The sequence below is a fragment of the Sorex fumeus genome, unplaced genomic scaffold, assembly GCF_029834395.1.
Source record: "Sorex fumeus unplaced genomic scaffold, SorFum_2.1 ptg000018l, whole genome shotgun sequence".
NCBI lineage: Eukaryota > Metazoa > Chordata > Mammalia > Eulipotyphla > Soricidae > Sorex > Sorex fumeus.
In genome coordinates, this window is record NW_026606075.1 from 30,130,872 (window position 1) to 30,151,526 (window position 20,655).

General features: G+C 43.9%; 1 protein-coding gene across 1 annotated transcript in view; it reads right to left on the minus strand.

Annotated features, from left to right (window-relative positions):
* Window positions 1-438: 438 nt before the first annotated feature.
* GTF2H2 (general transcription factor IIH subunit 2) overlaps window positions 439-20,655 on the minus strand; it is a 28,910-nt gene continuing 8,693 nt past the window's right edge. Inside the window, exons 6-16 of the mRNA XM_056112608.1 lie at window positions 19,948-19,998; window positions 19,482-19,536; window positions 17,502-17,607; window positions 15,512-15,602; window positions 15,256-15,343; window positions 14,220-14,327; window positions 11,614-11,677; window positions 10,701-10,804; window positions 9,196-9,298; window positions 5,148-5,187; window positions 439-3,623 (exon numbers count right to left, since the gene is read on the minus strand). Coding sequence (XP_055968583.1) covers window positions 3,504-3,623; window positions 5,148-5,187; window positions 9,196-9,298; window positions 10,701-10,804; window positions 11,614-11,677; window positions 14,220-14,327; window positions 15,256-15,343; window positions 15,512-15,602; window positions 17,502-17,607; window positions 19,482-19,536; window positions 19,948-19,998 — 930 coding nt within the window. The 3' untranslated portion in view covers window positions 439-3,503. The remainder of the gene's footprint in view (window positions 3,624-5,147; window positions 5,188-9,195; window positions 9,299-10,700; window positions 10,805-11,613; window positions 11,678-14,219; window positions 14,328-15,255; window positions 15,344-15,511; window positions 15,603-17,501; window positions 17,608-19,481; window positions 19,537-19,947; window positions 19,999-20,655) is intronic.

Below are 20,655 nucleotides of genomic sequence, written 5' to 3' on the forward strand. Positions count from 1 at the left end.
CTGTATGTAGCAAAAATGCAAAGACTATTGAGACACGATGTGGATGAACCTCAAAGACAGTAAAGCTTTTTGTCTGTGGGATTCAATTCGTAAGGGACCGTGAAACGGCAACAGCAATCTACTCTGCTAGAAAATGCATCAGGAGCTTCTGTTGCTAGATGTCCTGGGGAGTGCAGAATCAAAAGGCTGGCGGGGCTGACAGAAATGCTCCCTCACTGTTAAGATAGTCGTAGCCTGGGTATATACTTTTGTCAAAAGGCACTGATCCGGTCACTTAAAACAGAAGCATTTTATAATACGTAAATTACAGCTCAACAAATTGGAGAGTTTGTGTGTGTCTATAGTGCCAGAGATGGACACCAGGACCCCATGGTGTGAGACACATGCTCCCTCCTCAGCTGCATCTCTTGCCCAATAGCTTTCTCCCCCCCGCCCCCCCCTTAAGGTTCTAAGTGCAGGGCAGGGAGGTAGCTAAGCAAGTAAAACACACACCTTGCACATGTGAGGTCCTGGGTTCAATCCCCCGCAACAAAGAAGAGGAAAAGAAAGAAATTCTCGGTACATATACAAAATATACTCATGTACAGGATTAGAGAAGGTGGAAAGAAAAACAAGTATTGATGCTTACAGAACCATTGACCTAAACGAAGTCAGAGAACCATCCTAAAGCCATGTCCCAGAAGCATGGCAATTTCCTATTTCCTTTTTCCAACTTCCTTTTTCTCCTGAGCCCTGGGGCCAATGACACTCCTTCTGAGGGTTGGCCTGTCACAAGTGACCGCTCTATCTCCATACATGGACAGGACCCCAGCAGGAGGACGTTACAAAATCTTACCAAGTTCTTCTTTCACCAGTTCTTCTTTTTACCTGAATTGTGGGCAGCGGAGGCTCTGTCCCCCCTCACCATTCTGTTATGTCAGGGTTTTGAATATGACATAAACTTGGGCATTGGGAGGGCAGGGGTCACACAGTGGCACTTAAATACAGAGCTCACATGCTTCTCAGCTAATCACTTCTCATAGGTTTAAACCCAAATATACATGAAATATAAGTGAAAATTTTAGTTAGATGGCAGACCATTAAGCCAAATAAAAATAAGGGGTTAAAAACTATACATATATACATTCAAAAGAATCACAATCATTTTCATAATGACTTTAAGTATAAAGGAGTTCTCAAGTAAATCAAACAACAGGACTCACACACACTATCAGAAAGATCTAGAATGTTAGAGTTGCCTTCACATTTGCATCATATTGTGGTTCTTCAAGAGAGACATTAAAGGCAAGAACTATAGTCTTAGATGACCATTTCTGTTTCTACAGTCTTGAACAAATCAGGATTTTCTCTATACTAGTGAGAAAAAGAAATTCCTCCCTACGCATAACAAAATAGATTTACTTAGACCTCTTACAAGCATGCAAATGAAACCCAAAAGTTGGGCCAGAGCAGGCTCAGTGGACAGAACACTGGCTTTCCATGCTACATGGCCAGTCCAGTCCCTGGCACCTCATGGTCCCTGAGCTCAGCCAGGAGCACCCCTTGAGCACACAACAAGAGTCATTTCCCCAGCACAGCGGGTGTGGCCGCCCAAAAACAAGGCACCCAAAGAAACTCCAAAGCACAGAGACAGAGTAGCCCAAAGACAGTAAAGGTGCGTTCCTACTAGCACCGACTCAGGGGGACCACGTAGAGCCTTTCACAGCAAGGTGCCTGGGCCAAGCCACTAATACGCTGTTGCCAGAGCAGGAGGAAGGCGGGCAGTGGTGACCTGGTTACCTAGAAAGCAAATGTGTCCAGGACCAGGGATGTGGTTCCTGGTAAAGGAAGGCCTGGCATGCATGAGCCCTGGGTTCGATCCTTGGCGATGCAATGGGGAGAAAATATTTTCACCTAGCAAAGTATCTGGGTTCCTTAGGACCTAAATTGTTACAGGAGACAGAACTTACCTTTCCTGCAGGCTATGGGGGATCTTGTGGCCCCACACCTGCTCTTTGCTGGTGAACCACTGAAAGACCCTTGAGAGCTAAGGAGGGTGGCCCGGCGCTTACCAGGACCCCCACTGGTCCTGTCCAACAGCCCTCCCAGGAAACTACAGCCAGGTGTAGGCCCCGGTCACCTTCTGAACTTGAGCATTTAAACTGAGAACCGCCGGAGATGGCTCAAGCAGCCTAAGTACATGCTCTGCATGCCGGAAGCCTGGGCTCCACCTGGGCACTGCTCGGTCCCCTAAGCACCACCAGCAGTGGCCCCAGCACGGAGCTGGTGGTGCTCCCTGAGCACTACTGGGTGCAGACCCCCAACTGAGTACATAAAACAAACCTGGGGGGGGACCCGCCGGGCATAGCTACAAATAATTTTATAATTAATATTCTGGTCATTTAGCCAAAGGGATTTGTTGGGATTGCAATATATACTTTCTAATGTATTATTTTACACCTTACACTGAATTTATACTTTTTTTTTCCAGGGCTCAGGATACTATATACAGTGATAAGACATGAACCACGGCCACAGCCAGAGTTGTCTGCAAGGCCTTCACTTTTGTATTATCTCTCTGGTTCTAGACTTAATTTTCTTTTTCAACTAAAAATAAATCTCCAAGATCTGAACTTACTTGATTTTGTTTTTGTTTTTTGGACCACAGCCAGCAGTGCTCAGAAGTAACTCCTGGCTCTGCACTCAGTCTTCACTTCTTAACAGTGCTCAGGGAACCCATATGGGTTGCCAAAGATTAAACCTGGGCTGGCCACATGAAAGGCAAGTGCCCTACCTGCTGTACTATTTCTCTGGCCCCCAATTTTCTATTTTTTTTAAACTAAAAATAATTTTTTTGTTTTGTTTTGGTTTTTGGGCTATACCTGGGAGTGCTCAGGGCTTACTCTTGGTTCTGAGCTCAGGGATCACTCCTGGTGGAGCTCAGGGGACAAAAAGGGTATTAGGGATCGAACCCAGGTCAAAGCAACTGTGTGCAAGGCAACTGCCCTAACTGTTGGTACTATCATTCCTGCCCTTACCTGAATTTTAAAGTGATAAATTAATCACATCAATTTAATCTTTTGTTCATTTATTTTGTTTTTGGGCCACACTATGAGATGCTCAGAGGTTATTTCTGGCTTAGTACTCAAGAATTACTCCTGGCAGGGGTAAGGGAACCATATGGGATGCAGGGATTGAACCTGGGCCAACCACATGCAACGCAAGTGCCCTACCCACTGTACTATTGCTCCAGCCCCTGATCACATCAATTTAATCATTATATGATAATTAAACACAATACTGATTAATGACTTGGAAGTGTTACTGAGTTCCAGGCATTTCTGGGAAAGGACAGAACATTTTGAAATTCAGTAATTTATTTCCTTAGAAAAAAGTTTCTTAAATCAGATTCTCCTTTCAAACTATTCTTCATTCTAATTGCAGGTTCTCCTAAAGGATCATTTTATTTATAGTTCGCGCATTTCTTTTAAACACACACACACAATGTGTCCAAGATGCTGGGGTCAAATACCTGAGGATGTTGGAACCTTATGAATACATCCAGGACAGCAATGGAGAGAATCGTGAACAAAAATATCACAGTCTGCACAGAAAACATTCCGGCACACAGTGCAGAGGTAGACCTAGAGGAAAAAGTAAAAGTAATTTCTGAAAGTTAGACACAGCTTAGCTAGACTACCTGAGTTTGATCCCCGGCATCAATACAATCCCCCAAGCACCACCAGGAGTGATTCCTGAGTGCAGAGCCAGGAGTAAGCCCTGAGCATCACTGGATGTGTGTCCCCCCCATACCCTCCCAAAGAAACATAGTAAGGAAATAACATGGTCAAAGGGATCAGAATTGAAGATTTTGTCTATAGAACTGAGCTAACATGGGAGGAGGGGCTGGGAGGGGTCCTAAGGACACTGATGGAGGTTGGTATTGGAATGATGTATCCAGTGGAAGTACAATTAACAGTACTGTAAATACCCGTACTTCAATAAAATCCATTTGAAACAAGGGCCCAGAGTACTAGAACAGAGGCTAAGGTGATTGCCTTGCATCTGGCTGACCTAGGTTTGATCCCTGGTACCATATAAGGTCCCTGATCCCTGTGTGCAAAGCCAAGAGTCAGTACTGAGCACAGCCAGGTATGGCTCAAAAACCAAAAATAAATCAATAGTTGAAAATGAAACAAAAAAGAAAAAAAATCAGAAAACTGTAACACAGCCTTAGTTATTCCTTGAATGACTTTAACTATAAAAGTTATAATTAAATTTTTAATTAAACCTTCTAAACATTTTGTTTTTGTCGTGGGCTGGAGCGATATAGCACAGCAGTTAGAGCGTTTGCCTTGCGTGCAGCCAACCCAGCTGACCTGGGTTTGATTCCTCTGCCCCTCTCGGAGAGCCCGGCAAGCTACCGAGAGTATCTTGCCCGCATGGCAGATCCTGGCAAGCTCCCCGTGACATATTCAATGTCAAAAACAGTAACAACAATTCTCACAATGGAGATGTTACTGGTGTCAGCTCGAGCAAATCAATGAACAACAGGAGGACAGTGCTACAGTGCTACAGTTTTTGTCTTTGGGCCACAACTGCCGAGGCTCAGGGTTTACTCCTGGCTCTGCAATCAGGAACTGCTCCTAGTGGTGCTTGGAGGATTATACGGGGAGCCTGGAATAGAGCCCAGGTCAGCTGTGTGCAGGGCAAGCACCCTACCTGCTGTACTTAGCTCCAGCACTAGCGCTAACTTACTTTTTAAGCAAAATGAAAAGACAGAGTTATTAAACAACTGCTGAAAATCCCTTTGCTCCCACTTTGTTTCTACTTACTCAATGTTTCTAAAGAACCTGCACTAGGGGCTGGAGTGATGGTACAGCTGGTAGGGCATTTGCCTTACACGTGGCCGACCAGGTTCTAGTCCCAGCAACCCATATGGTCCCCCGAGCACTGCCAGGAGTAATCCTGAGTGCATGAGCCAGGAATAACCCATAACCCCTGAGCATCGCCGGGTGTGACTCAAAAAGCAAAAAAGCAAAAAAAAAAAAAAAAAAAAAAAAAAAAAAAAAAAGAATCATGCACTAATGTCTATGCAAAGCTTATCACAGTACCTTTTCCTCATGATTTCTTGCGGAACACTTAATATCTAGAGTACATGTACTTACATGTTGGTCTTTCAGCTCCCCCTGACATCCAAAGCAAAATCTGGAAAAGAAAATTCAGAATCATTTTGTTTAGAATTCACTCATTAATAGATTTTAGTTAATAGAAATCCTTTAATAATTACATTTAAGTACAATGGGCTGGAGAGGGGGTGCTCTGGGCCATACCCAGTAGAATTCAAAGGCTGCCCCTGGTTTAGCTCTCAGAAGTGACCCTGGAGGTGCTCGGGGAACCACCTGTGGTGCTGCAGAACGCAAGGAAAACCCGAACCTCTGTTCTAGCTCTCTGTCCAAGGCTTTCTCAGATGAAGTCTGTGAAGGAATTCAGCCCAGCAGAAAACGGTATGGGTATTTTTCAACTTTGCCCAAGAAGGCAGAGAGCTGACACAGTTCGAGAGGGGCAGCAGAGAAAGAGCTAATTGGGAATCAAAGCCAGGTTGCTATAAACCTGTTTCAGCTTTTGAACCATCGTCCCAGCATCATGAGATTGCTTTCCAAGAAAGGGTTTAAAGAGTTAAAAGTTCTTGGTACTGGGGCCAGAAAGATAATACAGCAGGTAGGGCGTTTTCCATACATGTGGCTGACCCAGACTCAATTCGTCTCTGAGCTCCGTTGGTCCCTCCTGCTGCACGGTAGGGCACGGCACCCCTGCCCCCAGCACCTCCAGGTGTGGACAGAAATGTAGTAAATAAAAATAAAATTTTTCAAGCATCTGGAACCAAAGCCGTGCCTGTTAATCTTCTGTACTGTTGCCGCAGCAACCTTCCCTTGAGTACTTTTCATGTCCTTTGTAGTCGTCAGCCATGTCAGGAATTCCATGCTCTTTGTTCTGGGGGTGGCATCTGCTCTGGAGCAGTCCAGACGTCTCCCACTCGCACTGATTTCCTCTCCAGACACACAAATACATCATCCCATCTCTTGGGCTTCGGTTAGCCACTTCTGAATTAGATGAAAGTCCCCTGCTGGGGTCCAGGAGACAGCTCAGCAGGCGGAAGGAAAGGCTGCGCAAGCAGGAACTGTGGGTTGGATCCCTGAGCACTGAGCTAGGAAGCGCCCCGGAGGACCGTCAAGCGTGGTCCAAGAAGAGAAGAAACTTCTCTTTCATTCATTCTGTTGTTTAAATTTCCCCAGGGAGCGTTTTAGAGATCTTATGAATCTGAAAATGCTACCTTATTATTATTATTATTTTAATGGTACTGTGCTAACATTAATTCACAAAACTGTATGTTCTGGGAGACATCACCACACCACAGCCATCACCAAAGTGCCAATACCCTTCCCCCATGGTCCCCAGGACCCTTTAGCTCCCTGGCCCGACCCTGACCTTAGAAGCTTCAGTTCTTGGTCAGATGTGAGGGTTTCTTTTCACTGGCCATTGTCTGACCCCTCGGTGTGTCTTTATATCCCCCGATGAGGGAGCTCATTCAGTTTTTCTCCTTCTGACTTACGTGCTCCGTCCTTGCAGCCAGAAAGAGCAAGACTGCTATTCCCTTGCAGTCGAGCAGCAAGCAGTCTGCGGCATATATGCGTGTGCATACACATACGGCTTCTCTTTGCTTCTCCTTCCCTCTCTTTCCTCTGTGCTGGTGATGGCCTGGCCATGCGCACCCTTGGCTGTGGGCTCACTCCAGAGGGGCCGTGTTCTGCGCATGCCAAGAGGGTACTCACCGTCTGGATGGGTGCTGGGGTCAAACCGAGGACCTCGTCCCTGCGGGCAGGTGCTCGCCACTGACCCATTCCCTGGCCTCACCTTCTCTCTACCCACTAGTCTGCAGGCTGCCGCCATAGCCTGGGACTGCAAACAGCACTGTAAAGAGGGCAGCTGTGCACAGATCTTTTGGTATTAGATTTTTGTCCTTTGTGACTCTTTTTTGTTGTGATTTTCTTTTTGGGGAGGGAAAGGGTGGCCACATCCAGGAGTGCTCAGGGGTTGTTTTTTTTTCCCTCCCCTTCTGTTTTGAAGCCACACCCAGTGATACTCAGGTGTTATTCCAGGCTCTGCTCTCAGAAAATCACTCCTGGTGGGGTTTTGGGGGACCACATGGAATTCTACGAATCGAACCTGGGTTAGCCACGTGGAAGGCAAGCGCCTACCCATTGTACTATTACTCTGGTCCCAAGGCTTGCTTTTTTTTTAATACGAGCCTCTCATAGAGTTCAGGACCTGGGACAGGCGTTGCTGGGGGCCACCAAGTGCAGCCCTGGTGTTGCTCAGGACCCATGCAGTGCCAGGGATCAAACTCGGGGCCCTGAGTGTGGGACATGTGTGCTTTACCATTTGAGCACGCTCTAGCTCTTTCTCCCTCAAATGAGTATGTTTGTATTCTTCAGCTGTATAACTACTAACGGTAAATGCTGAATCACGTGGCTGTTACATTTTTAATTTTTCGAGAAACTTCCATATAACTTTTTTTCCATAGAGGCAAAACCACTTCACAGTTCTCCAACAAAGAATGAAGGGGCTAGGGAAACAGTACAACAGGGAGACCAATTTGCCTTATGTGTGTGTGGCTAACCCCATTTTAATTCCTACCACCACATACGGTGAGCACCATCCCTGAGCATCACCAGGAGTGAGCCGTGAGCACAAACCCAGAAGTAAACTTTGAGTGCGACAGGGTGAGACCCAAACAAAGAAACAGAACAAAAAGAAACACATAAAGTTCCCTTTTCTCCACTTCTTGCTAGCATTTGCTTTCTGGTCTTTTGGATATATCATTCTCACTGCTGTTAGGAGGTAACTCACTGTCATTCTTGATTTGTATTTCTCTGATAAGTGAGAATTAATACTTCTCCATGTTTTGTCTGTCCCTATCCTTTCCTCATTTTTTGATGAGGTTGTTTGTTGTTCAGCTTTGTGATTCCTTTGCTATCTTATATGTTGGCCCTTTTCCAGATGCAGTATGTGCAAATATCTTCTCCTATTCGGAAGCATCATTTTTGTTTGTTTGTTTGTTGGGAGGTGCTCTGGGCTTACTCCGGGCTCTACACTCAGGGATAAGTCCTGGTGGGCTCAGGGGCCATTTTGGGTGCTGGGGATCAAACCTAGGTGGGCCTCATGCAAGACAAACACCCTACCTGCTGCTGTATTATTGTTGCAACACCTGAGAAGGGTTTTTGAAAAATATGTTTCACTTCGCTTCATATTGGGGTCCACCCAGCTGTGCTCAGGGTTTACTCCTGGCTCTGTGCTCAAGGATCACTTTGGTCAGTGCTTGGGGGACCATAATTGCTGCCAGGGACCAACATAGGTCAGCTATATGCAAGGTAAGCATCTTACCCATTGTGCTAATTCTCTGGCCTGGATTTTTTTTGTTGTTGTTCTTTTCATTGTAGTTTATTTCCCTATAAAGGTGCTTTTAATTTGATGCAATCCACTTGTTTATTTTTGCTTCAGTTTTCCTCATCCTACCTACATTTAACTGGTAGTTCAGTGGATATATTATTTAGGTTGGTAATAATTTTCACTCCTAAATTTCAAAGGAAACTGCTGTCAGTATCCAGCGTTGTTGGTGAGAAGCCAAACAACTGTTATAATTACATATTCTTAGTATGTAACCTAATTTTCCATCTCCAGAAACTTCAAGATTAGTATTTTGCTGCATATCCTGAAATTCACAGTGATAAATTGTTCTTAATCTATGACTTGTACTTGACAAGTCCTTTCAGTCTTGAAAGTTCTGTCCTTAAGTAGTAAAAAATTTCCTTGGGCCAAGAGTTTCTTATGAATCTTCATTTAATCTTTCTCTCTCAGATTACTGATAGCAAACCTTTCCAGTCTCCACTTTCACATGACAGAAACCAATCAGCGTTACAAACCAGGGCTCGTATCACTTTTGGGGAAGCTAATTTATCCACTTCTACTATACATACATGGGCCTACAGTAATTAACATACTTCTGGAGATAAAGATCAGCGTGATAATGACACATCTCATGTCCCAGCTAATTTTCCCTTTAATATTTATTTTTTTAAATAGTAGTATCAAGGTATTTACAAACCCTATTTTACCTCTTAGATATAAATTAATCAAAATTCAAAATTATGATACCTTTCTCCATTATGTTCTTCGAGGGGAGTTTCTTGAAAAGCATCCAAGGGAAATAAGTGATGGTAAGACCGAGCCAAATGAGGAGCGGATACCAGTGTGAGGCCTGGCAGATAAAGCAGAGGAACACTGTTAGGAGCCCAACCCTCATAAAGACAGTGGCTGACATGTCCACTGCCAGAACTGGAACTACAGATTCACAAAGCTGGTTTTATTTCTACCCCAGAATTGCAGTCACATATTTCCTCAGTGATCCTGGGCAGATCCCAGGATAGAATGTTTGTTCTGTCACTGTGTGATCACACTTGGTCCAGTTGCATACTTAGAAACGAAACGAAATGAAATTATACAATTCCAGTAATTCCTTATTTCTCTTTGGGTATTTTCTAAAGGGAAGAGTTGCATAATGTTTACCGGATTTTACTGCATTGCTCTTAAGAAATTTTTGGGTTTGTTTTTGGGTTGCACCCAGAGATTCTCCGATGCTCAGTGGTCACTTCTGGCTCTGCACTCAGGAATTACTCCTTGTGGCGCTGGGGGACCATATGGGATGCCGGGGATCAAACCAGGGTCACCTGCATGGAGAGCGAACGCCGTACCTGCTGCACTATCTCTCCAGTCCCTGAACTATTTTTTTCTTTTTTTTTGGGGGGGGGTCACACGCAGTGATGCACAGGGGTTACTCCTGGCTCATGCACTCAGGAATTACTCCTGGTGGAGCTCGGGGGACCGTATGGGATGCTGGGAATTGAACCCTGGTCAGCCGCGTGTAAGGCAAACGCGCTACCCGTTGTGCTATTGTCCAGCCCCCTCTTTTTTTTTTTTAACAGAAAGCGTCAGTAAACTTTGGTAGAATACTCTGCTGATTCCTTCAGAAATTTTTCCCCCTCTTTTTTTCTTTTTTGGCAATACCAGGAATTACACCCAGGGCCTCATGTATGTAAGGAAGCAACTCTACCACTGGCCTACACTGTTGGCCCCTCATGGTTATTCTTAGAGAAAGAGCACTGGGGGCAGGAGAGACAGTACAATGGGTGAGGTGATATTCTGGCATTTGGCTGACTCCAGTTCAACCCCTGGTACAACTCATGGTCTCCTGAGCACTGCTATGTTAGCGATAGCCCTCGCCTCATCCTCTCAAAATTAAATAAATAAATAAATAAATAAGAGTACTAGACACTCAAAAACAGTAATCTAAGGACAAGAAAGACAGTAAAGGGGTCAAGGCATCTGCCTTACATGCAGCTGATCCCAATTTAATCCCTGGCGCTGCAAATAGTTACCCTGAACACCACCAAGAGCGATCCCTGAGCACAGAGCCAGGAGAAAGCCTTGAGCACTGCCAGGGTTGGCCCTCTCCCCAAAAGAAAACAGGAATACATTTACCTTCTCGGGCTAAACACAGAAACAAAGGCAGAACTCAATATTAACACTCATTTTAACAGCAATAGAGGTTAGAAATTATTCAAGATGAATTTCCTGGATAATAAGCCTGGATGGTTTCTTACCACAGATTTTACATTCAACTGGAAGCTCGCAGTACTTTGCCCGACACTGGGGGCAGAAGTAGCCTCCCAAGGTAAGTCCCGGCTCAGAGCTGCTGTCCAAATGCCTGTAGAGGAAAAGCGCTTTAACAAACGATATATAAAGATGAGAACAGTTAGAGCTACCCGACGTCTAGACAACTAAGAATTACTTTCTTAATTGCTAAAAAAGTTAAACTAAACTTTAAGATTTTACAGTTATGCAAAATATAAAGCCTTTAAGCTAAAACAAGGTCCACGTCCATCCCTCTGGCTTTCTGCACATGACCCTCTGGTAAGCTTTACTTCAATTATAATTTCTATTATTAATATGGTAATATATATGGTAATATGTATGGTAATATTAATATGACAGGTCTGTATGTCAATTCCCATCCCAACCCTCTTCTTACTGTTTTACTTAGTAGGTGCTGAGGATTACACCTTACGAGTATATAGAGCTTGTTCCCACTATTTTACTTGGCTATTATTTTTCAATCCCATCATCCTAATCTGTAATTAAGGAAATGGAAAATACAAAAATGTGCCCCTGAGACGCATATGCTGCGTGCACCCCTGTGCTGCCTATGCCCATGTGTAGTTGCTGAGCACATGTGGTACCCGAGCACATGTGTGGCCTGCATGTCCCCTCTTGAGATGTGGACTATCATACTTTCATAGCTGATGCTGGGATGTGTGCTGGGGCTCCCTCCCCACTCTGGTGAAGCCCGCGTTCTCTCTTGGGCACGTTATACTCTCTCTCTCTCTCTCTCTCTCTCTCTCTCTCTCTCTCTCTCTCTCTCCACTGTCCTCCCCCTCCCCCCCCATCTCTCTTCCTCAGCAGTTTCAAATAAAATCCCAATACAGTGTCCCTGGTAGTGTGGGGCTTTTCACTTACGCCATGCTGAAAGAGGGTTTGGCATCTTGATCAGACAGAGAGGCAATGGTGTGCTGAGGAAATCCTTCATAGAAGAAAGTGAGTTACCATCTTTTCTCCGAGCAAAGAGCCGCAAATTAAGACCAGGAACCTAACCAGGTTCTAGCCAGAGAGCACACAAGGTTGTACTAAAGTTCTCTTTCTCATTTTCAATCTGCCTATTAGAGCACAGTGAAACGGACTGTGACTTCAGGCTACAAGAAAACTTCAGAGGGGAAGAAATAGGGAGATTCTGTCTATCAAAGTCAAGTTTCTGAAGTTCCTATCTATGCTTTCTAACATGTATTACTTTATTTAAAAAAAAAAAGTGGTTTGCTCTTGAAAACTGTTCTCCTGTGAACATGTGTCTTGCTTGCCTGTCTCTATGTTTTTTTTTTTATTTTTTTATTTTTTTTTATAATTTATTTATTTATTGAATCACTGTGGGAAAAGTTACAGAGCTTTCGGGTTTAGGTCTCAGTCATGTAGATACCGAACACATTTCCCTTTACCAATACTCATTTTTAACCCCGAACCCCAATAGACCCCCACCTCCCACCCCTCCCAATTCTTGTGAGGCAGATGAGTTCTAGTTAATACTCTATCTACTTTGACTAGATAGATTATTTCGATAGAAGATGCACAATTATTGTTTAGAGTTTACGACCCACCCCCCTCCCCCCATCAGACATGCTGAAACAGCGTTGTGAAATGATTTGCTTTCTACAACTTGGTTTAAGAATAAAATGATGTCGAATTTCTGCTATTTTACTTATTGACCCTGGAAGAATTTCTATTAAAAGTTAGCTAGTTAAGAGATTGGTTTCTGTGCCCTGGAGTCGTGGCCGTGCCGGAGAGCCGCTCGTGGGGGGCAGCTGGCGACCTCGGTGGGGCGTGGGGGACGGCCCACAAAGCCCCCCTTCCCATGAGGTCCCCGCCGCTCCCCCGAGCCCGGCTCAAACCCGCTTTCCACAAGGCTCCTGTGCGGCCGCCACCTTTCTTTCCAGAGAGGAGCGGGCGGGCCGGTCAACGCCCTTCCCCCTCCGGGCAGGCTTGGTGGTGCGTTTTAACACAAGTCCATTTGCTTTTCTGCTCCAAGCGGCTGGTTCTCTGTGCTAAGTCCTTGTGCCTCCGGGGCCGTGGCCGTGCCGGAGAGCCGCTCGTGGGGGGCAGCTGGCGACCTCGGTGGGGCGTGGGGGACGGCCCACAAAGCCCCCCTTCCCATGAGGTCCCCGCCGCTCCCCCGAGCCCGGCTCAAACCTGCTTTCCACAAGGCTCCCGTGCGGCCGCCATCTTTCTTTCCAGAGAGGAGCCTTGCCTGTCTCTATGGATGTTTGCTTTTTCCACTCTGATGATGCCTTGAGGCGATCTGTTCAAGATCTCTCTTGAACACAGAACTTCTCTCCTTCTCTCTCCTCACATCTTTCTACACAAATTTTGTTCAGTAAAAGCTATCTTGCAGGCTGGAGGACAGTTAAGTGGTAGGACCCTTGCCGTCATGTAACTGAGCCTGCCAGGAGTACTCCCTGAGTACAGAGCCAGGAGTCAGCCCAAGGCACCACCGTGTGTGGTGCAAGCTTGCCCGGCATCTCCCTAAAAATTTATCATGCTTCATCAAAAAAAAAAAAAAAGTTTTTGTTTCGGATGGAGCTAGAGATTGCTCAAATGGCTAAAGCGCATGCTTTGCATCAGGAGGCCCTCCACAAAATACACAAACGGGACTCATGGTGTATGTATAAAAAGTGATTCTTTTAAGCAGATTATAGACCGAACACAATGGCCACTCAATACCTATACTGCAAACCACAACACCCTAAAGGACAGAGAGAGCAAAAGGGAATGCCCTGCCACAGAGGCGGGGTGGGGGAGTTTGGGGAGGGTGGGAGGGTTACTGGGATCATTGGTGGTGGATAATGGGCACTGGTGGAGGGATGGGTACTCAATCACTGTATAACTGAAACCCAAGCACGAAAGTTTGTAAGTCTACAACTGTACCCCATGGTGTTTCACTATATTTTAGTTATTTATTTTTGTTTGTTTGGGGGTTACATCCACCAGTGCTCAGGGCTTACTCCTGGCTCTGAATAATTTGCTTCAATAGCATTAACTTTCTATAACTATAAAGCACTGTTAAAACAAATTCTTAAAACATGAAAATGATGACTTGTAAAAATGGGGGAAAAAAAAGTCTACTTTAAGCCAAAACACATTTTTGTGTGTGTGAGACTGTTCTCTGTTATTGTTTGCATAGTGAAAAAATCTGCCACACCCCAAAGATCCTGCCTCAGAATGAAAGCGGGCCGCCCACTGCGACAAGAGCTTACCACTGAGCTGCGGTCCTGGTCCTTCAGCCAGAAGGGAGTTTTACAAATCCATTTTAAATAACAGAATAAAGGGGGTTGGAGCAACAGTACAGCAAGTGGGATGCTTGCCTCGCACGCAGCTGACCCGGCTTTGGTCCCCTGCACCACACAGTTACTCAAGCCCACCAGGAGTGAACCCTGAGCACAGAGCCAGGAGTAAGCCCAGAACGTCGCTGCGTGTGCACCACCCCCTCATCACCCCAAAAGCCCAAAATAAACACTTACCCATACGAATAAGTGAGCATTCGGAACTCGAGCTTGCAGGAGGAGGACTAACATGATGTGTTAGCAACTCCTTATAATGGCTTTCATCTAAAATAACATGGTATGTTCCTAACAAGATGGAAAGTAAAAGGGAGAAGAAAAAAAAAATCAGGATTCCAGACACAAGAATTATAACTATTTTGCAATTATGTAAAAATTAAGCACATGAGAAATTAAGCATTTTCAAAATAATTTTTTTTTATTTTTTATTTTTTTTGCCTTTTGGGTCACACCTGGCGATGCACAGGGCTTACTCCTGGCTCTGCACTCAGGAGTTACTCCTGGCGGTGCTCAGGGGACCATATGGGAAGCTGGGACTCAAACCCGGGTCGGCAGCATGCAAGGCAAACGCCCTATCCGCAGTGCTATCTCTCTAGCCCCTCAAAATAAATTTTAAGCTAAATCATAGTAAAGTAAAGTAAAGGCCCTCCCGTTGATCATCGATTTGCTCGAGCGGGCCCAGTAACGTCTCCATTGGAGACTTTGTTGTTACTGTGTCTGGCATATCGAATACTCTCGGTAGCTTGCCGGGCTCTCCGAGAGGGGCGGAGGAATCGAACTCGGGTCGGCCATGTTGGCCGCGTGCAAGGCAGACGCCCTACCCGCTGTGCTATCGCTCCAGCCCTCAAGCTAAATCATAGTTTTATAAAACTTTACACAAATAGTATCTCTACACTGACTTATCAAAAAAAAATAATTATAATTTAATTCAAATCAACTGAAAGATCTTTATCAAGTATTTCATATCATGAAATTTTCTGCTTTCTAAGAGTTATAATGCTTCCCCTCTAACCCTTAACATAACTACTGAAAATTCCAGACATTTTGAGACATTATCTTACAGAATCAATGATATATTTAAGGCGACTACCTGTATTGTGAATTACAGAACATGAACAAATTTAAGTTTAGAAGCTTACACAGACTGTAACAAAAAAATCCTAATTAATTAACACCTCTTACATATGAATAAATATTAAAGATTTTAGGTATGTACCACCAGTTTCACGAGCAAGTACAGTGCAAACCCGAACTTCTGCAGACAATCCAATAATTGATACTCTGATTTTAGTTGCCTTTAGGGTCTTGTAAAATCCAAGTAAATGGAAGGTTTTGGAAAAAAGAAAAAAAAAAAAGCATTAATATGTCAGTATGTCTGATAGGAGGCTCTAAAAACTAGTAACAAATCCATTACATTATTCTCTTCAGAGTTGTAATATTAATTTGGGTTATAAAGAAATTATCAGTTCTACCTTTATGAGATCATAGATATTAGATGGGTCACAAGTTGTAAGGCTGCTGAAGATGATTAGAACTTCTCTACTTGTATGTCCAGGCATATGTCTAAAATAAGATAGATAAGACACTCTTCAACGAGGTATAACAAATTAAGCTAATGGTAGTATACACATGATTTACACAGTCAGACTACAGGATACCTTACTTTCAATAATACCAAGGAATAAACTGGAATAAACTGTAAGACCTTAATCTAAACTTTGCTAAAATTAGTTTTTCTTTTTTCTTTTTTTTCTTTTTGGATCACACCCGGTGATGCTCAGGGGTTACTCCTGGCTCATGCACTCAGGAATTGCTCCTGGCGGTGCTCAGGGGACCATATGGGCTGCTGGGAATCAAACCTGTGTCGGTCATGTTGGCTGCGTGCAAGGCAAACGCCCTACCCACATTGAATTCACTGAAATGTTCCATCAAAATCTAAGAAGCATTTCTTCACATCTGGGGAGCTAATAATAAACAGGATTCTGACATCATGCTTTGTTTATTCAATTTTTTTATACATTCCAGATTTGTTTATACAAAGTACCAAGTATATATTAGAAAACATATAAAGTACTGGGCTAAAGTGATAAAACAGCATGTGGGGCTTTTGCTTTGCATCCCATAGCACTGCCAGGGGTAACTGCTGAGTGTAGGGCCAGGAATAACCCCAGAGCATCATTGGGTGTGGCAAAAAAAAAAAAAAACGTGAAACACAAAAGCAAACCACTGTTTGTGTATCACTTAAGTTATGACTGATGAGATTTTAAGAAACGATGAGCAATTTTTCCTTATGCTACACAGAGATCTCTACTTTTCTAGAGCAACTATGCCAGTTATTTTTAAGTTCTCGTGTTTACATCTTGTAAGGCTTCAGTTTTCATATTTCAGATGTTGCAACTGTGTCCACCTTTGTTACTTATGTTAGTCATCTACTTCAAAACCTGAAATATATTACATGTGAGTATAAAATTATGAGCCAGGACAGACTAGAAAAGGTTAAGACATATCTGCTCAATTATCTTACTTCCTTCAGGATCTTAGCTATATGCCAGAGTTGCACTTGCTGAAAAGGCATGTTAATACTTATTTTGTTTGTTCAGGGTGGGAACACACCCAAAGGTCTTACTCTTGGCTCTGTGCTCAAGGATCACTCCTTGTGGGCTTATGGGAGGAGGGAGTGGAGGCCACACAGAGTGCTGGGGATCAAACCCAGGTTGGCTGCAGGCAAGGCCAGTACCCTACCTGGCTGTACTAGCAAGTCAATAAATGTTTAACATATCACACTACATTCTACGTACACTAAATTTTCAATAAACTTACACTCTACACCCCCATCCTCCAAGATGTGTGCAAGAGGCCTGAGAGCCGCATCGGTGACTATCAGCCAACTGAGCCAGTGATTTAATGCCAGGGTCTGAAAATACTATATTGCTCAGTCCTGAGGTGCAAGGGCCTTCCCTGGCCACTCAGCAGTGCTCAGGAGCCTCCAGTGCTGACCTGCTGGTGCTCAGGGGACCACATGGTACCAAGAATTAAATTCAGGTTGGATGCATGCTTGGCATGCGCCTTCACGGCTATACTCTCTCCTGGCCCCTCAATAAAATAGTTCTGGACTACAAATATTGCTAGTTGTTTTATTGGGGGGGGGGCAGGAAGAGAGCCTCCTCAGCACTGCTGGGGGCTACCAAGGCTATTCCCATGGACTCAGGAAGCACGGGACACTGGGGACTGGGAACTGGGAGCCCTGTGCACACCAGGCCTGCACTCCAGCCCTTTGAGACATCTCCGGGGGCCCTACAGTTCTGGCCACGTTACTCACAAACACTCATCGTTACTAATGACTAAATCTCTATTAATAATGATCATTATAGCTGGGTTTGTGAAAATACACATTAACATATTATTGCAATAAATTCAACAAACTTTGAAATCAATTCTAAATAATAAATACAAAAGACTAACTTCAAGGTCTGCATAGCCATGCTTAAGGAGTTATAAAGAGATGGTTCTCCGTGGCAAGTCATATCCACTGCTTTCTTCAAAGACATTATATGCTTCCTTGGATTACCTAATGGAGAAATAAAATAATCTCTTACTCTTTACTTTGAACAATATCATATATATATGTATATCAATCTGTGCATTATAAAAATTTTTTTTTCTGAACCAGAGCAATAATATACAGTAGGTAGGGCATTTGCTTTGTACATAGAAGACCTGGGTTCACTCTCTGGCACCCCATATGGTCCTCTGAGCTTACCAGGAATGAACCCTGGGAGCAGAGCCAGGAGTAAACCCTACACACTGCAAGTTGTGGTCCCCAAAACAAAAAATAACATTCAGGGGCCTGAGTGACATTACAGCAGGTAGGGTGTTTGCCTTGCATGCTGCTGACCTGAGTTCAATCCCAGCCTCCCATATGGTCCCCCAAGCACTGCCAGGAGTAATTCCTGAGAGCAGAGCCAGAAGTAACCCCTGACCATCGCTGGGTGTGACCCAAAAGGCAAAAAAATTTTTTTAAATAAAATTTTTTAAAAATTCACTTCTCCCAAATTGACTTATGTAGGAAAGAACAGAACTATTCAATTTTCGTTTTGAGAAAATTACAGTCTTCAAAAATATTAGAAAGTCTCATATCTAATGAAAAAATACAACATAAACAATGTCTTATTATGAGCACATTTTAAGTAATAACCTAGAAAGAATATATACCCTTTTCTTTTTTTTTTTAAGTAAGACAGATTTTATTTGGAGGTCTTGAAGAGGAAGAGGGAGTGAAAGTGGAAGAGGTTAGAGTAATGCACTCAAGAGAGAGTGCAGGCTTCCCCAGAGACGGAGAAGCCTATACCTTTTACTTTTGTTAGTTTCCTTTTTTAATCATTTGTAAGACTCACCTCAAGGTTTTAACACCTCTAAAATCACAATGTGGGGCCAGAGCAATTATATAGTGGATAGGGCGCTTGCCTGGCACAAGGTTGACCCGGGTTCAATTCCTGGCATTCAATATGGTTCCCTGAGCACCAAAGGTAATTCCTCAGTGCAGAGCCAGTGGTAACCCCTGAGCATCGCTGGGTGTGGCCCCAAAACAACAAATCAAGACAAAACAAAATCACAATGCATCTTTTTGGGGTTTGTTTTTGTTTTAGGGGCCACACCCAGTGGTGTTCAGAGCTTACTCCTGGTTCTAGGCTAAGGGGATAGCCCTTTCGCAGATTGGGGGACCACATGGGGTGTCAGGAACTGAATCCAAGTCACATGCAAGGCAAGCGTCCCACCCACTGTGCTGTAACTCAGACCACCGAGGAAGAGTTCCATAGACAAAGCTATGTCATTTCCTGCTGCCTGAAAAGACTACCTCCTGTGAATGTGAGCCAATACAAATGAGGGGAGGGGAAACTGCAAAAAATACTTCTAAGAAGCTGAGAAACCCATGTGGACTGTTGAATACCAACAGGAGTGATCCCTGAGTGCGGAGCACAGCTAGGTATGTAGCCACTTCCCATCCCCAACCAAAAACAATAGTTCGTATTAGATACCAAGTATTTTTCAGTTTTCTTTTTGCAGCATCCAAGATCAAGCCCAGGTCACACACATGCAAAGCATGGACTTGACCAAGTAACTTCTTGGCCAGATACAAAAGTTAGTAAAAGGTTTATTAAGTTTTTCACCCAGAGAGCATCAAGGGGCCTTATTTTATCCATTACACTTCCAAAGAGTTATAAAGTTAATTACATGGAGGCTCGGCAGATGGATCAGTTCAGAGGGCATGTCCCGCATCTGGGAAGCCCCTGGTTCAATCTCTGGCACTGGACGGTCCCCCGACCACCACCAAGAAAGTCCCCTGAGAACTGTGCCAGGAACAGTGAAGACACAAAAGGAAAAACAGAAGAGGCGATCAAACACAGCTACCACATGGAGTCCTGTAAACCGAACTATGCATACCTGAGAGTTCCGTCAGTTTTTCAGCTCGTTTACTCTTTGTTACAATTATCCCAATCTGAAAATAAAAACAAATGCGATCATTAATAATCATTCTTGTTAAGAGTACACATAGGTCACAGTCACGGTCCTCCCGTTGTTCATCGATTTGCTCTAGCAGGCCCAGTAATGTCTCCTTCGTGAGACTTGTTGTTACTGTGTTTGGCATATTGAATACGTCACATAGGTAAAACAAACAAATTACAGAAAGAATAAGCATCTTGTGAGAGATCTCAAGATTTTTGACAAATAAATTTAACTGTGTTTACTCCATATGATTTACTCTGAAAGTTAGCTTGTTTCTCACCAATAATAGTACAGAAACTGGCACGCATCTAGATCTCTTAATTCATAGAATATATTCCCAAAATTCTATTTTGCAGTAGTATCAGGAATCAAGGATTAGGAATCCCCTCCTTTATCTACATACCTGGCTAATAGGATTTTGATCAAAATATTCCTCTACAAAGTATTCCAACAACTGTTAAAAGAAAACATAAAAAGGAAACACTGTGATTTCAATCGCATGCAAAAGATAAAGAAACAAAACAAATAAGCAAATAAAACAAAAAACTCTCTCAGATTACCAGAACAAACTGGTGATTACTAGTGGGGAAAGAGGAAGGGGGCAGGTGGACTTGGTCCCAGGAGTCAAGGGGGTTCACAGAAATCGGACTTCGTGTGGTGATCACAGTGCAGCACATGCAGATATCAAATTGTAATGCTGTAGATCTGCGGCCTATTTACGCTATTTTCATTGTCACTGTCACTGTCCTCCCGTTGTTCATCAATTTGCTCGCGCAGGCCCAGTAACATTGTGAGACTTGCTGTTACTATGTTTGGCATATCAAATACGGCTATTTTCATTAAATTGAAAAAAATAAAAGAAAAGAAGTCCAGAGCAACACTACAGCAGGTCGAATGCCTGACTCACATGTGGCCAACTAGGAATCTCCGACATCCCATATGGACCCCCGAGCACTGCCGGGAGTGAGTCCTGAGTTTGCTGGGTATGGCCCCAAAATAATCAAACCAACCAACAAACAAGAGCAGACCCGGAGCACCTCCAGGTTTGGTTCGACCCCTCTCTCCCCAACTGAGAAAGAAATGCTGAAAAAGCAAGATCTGGACTTTAAGT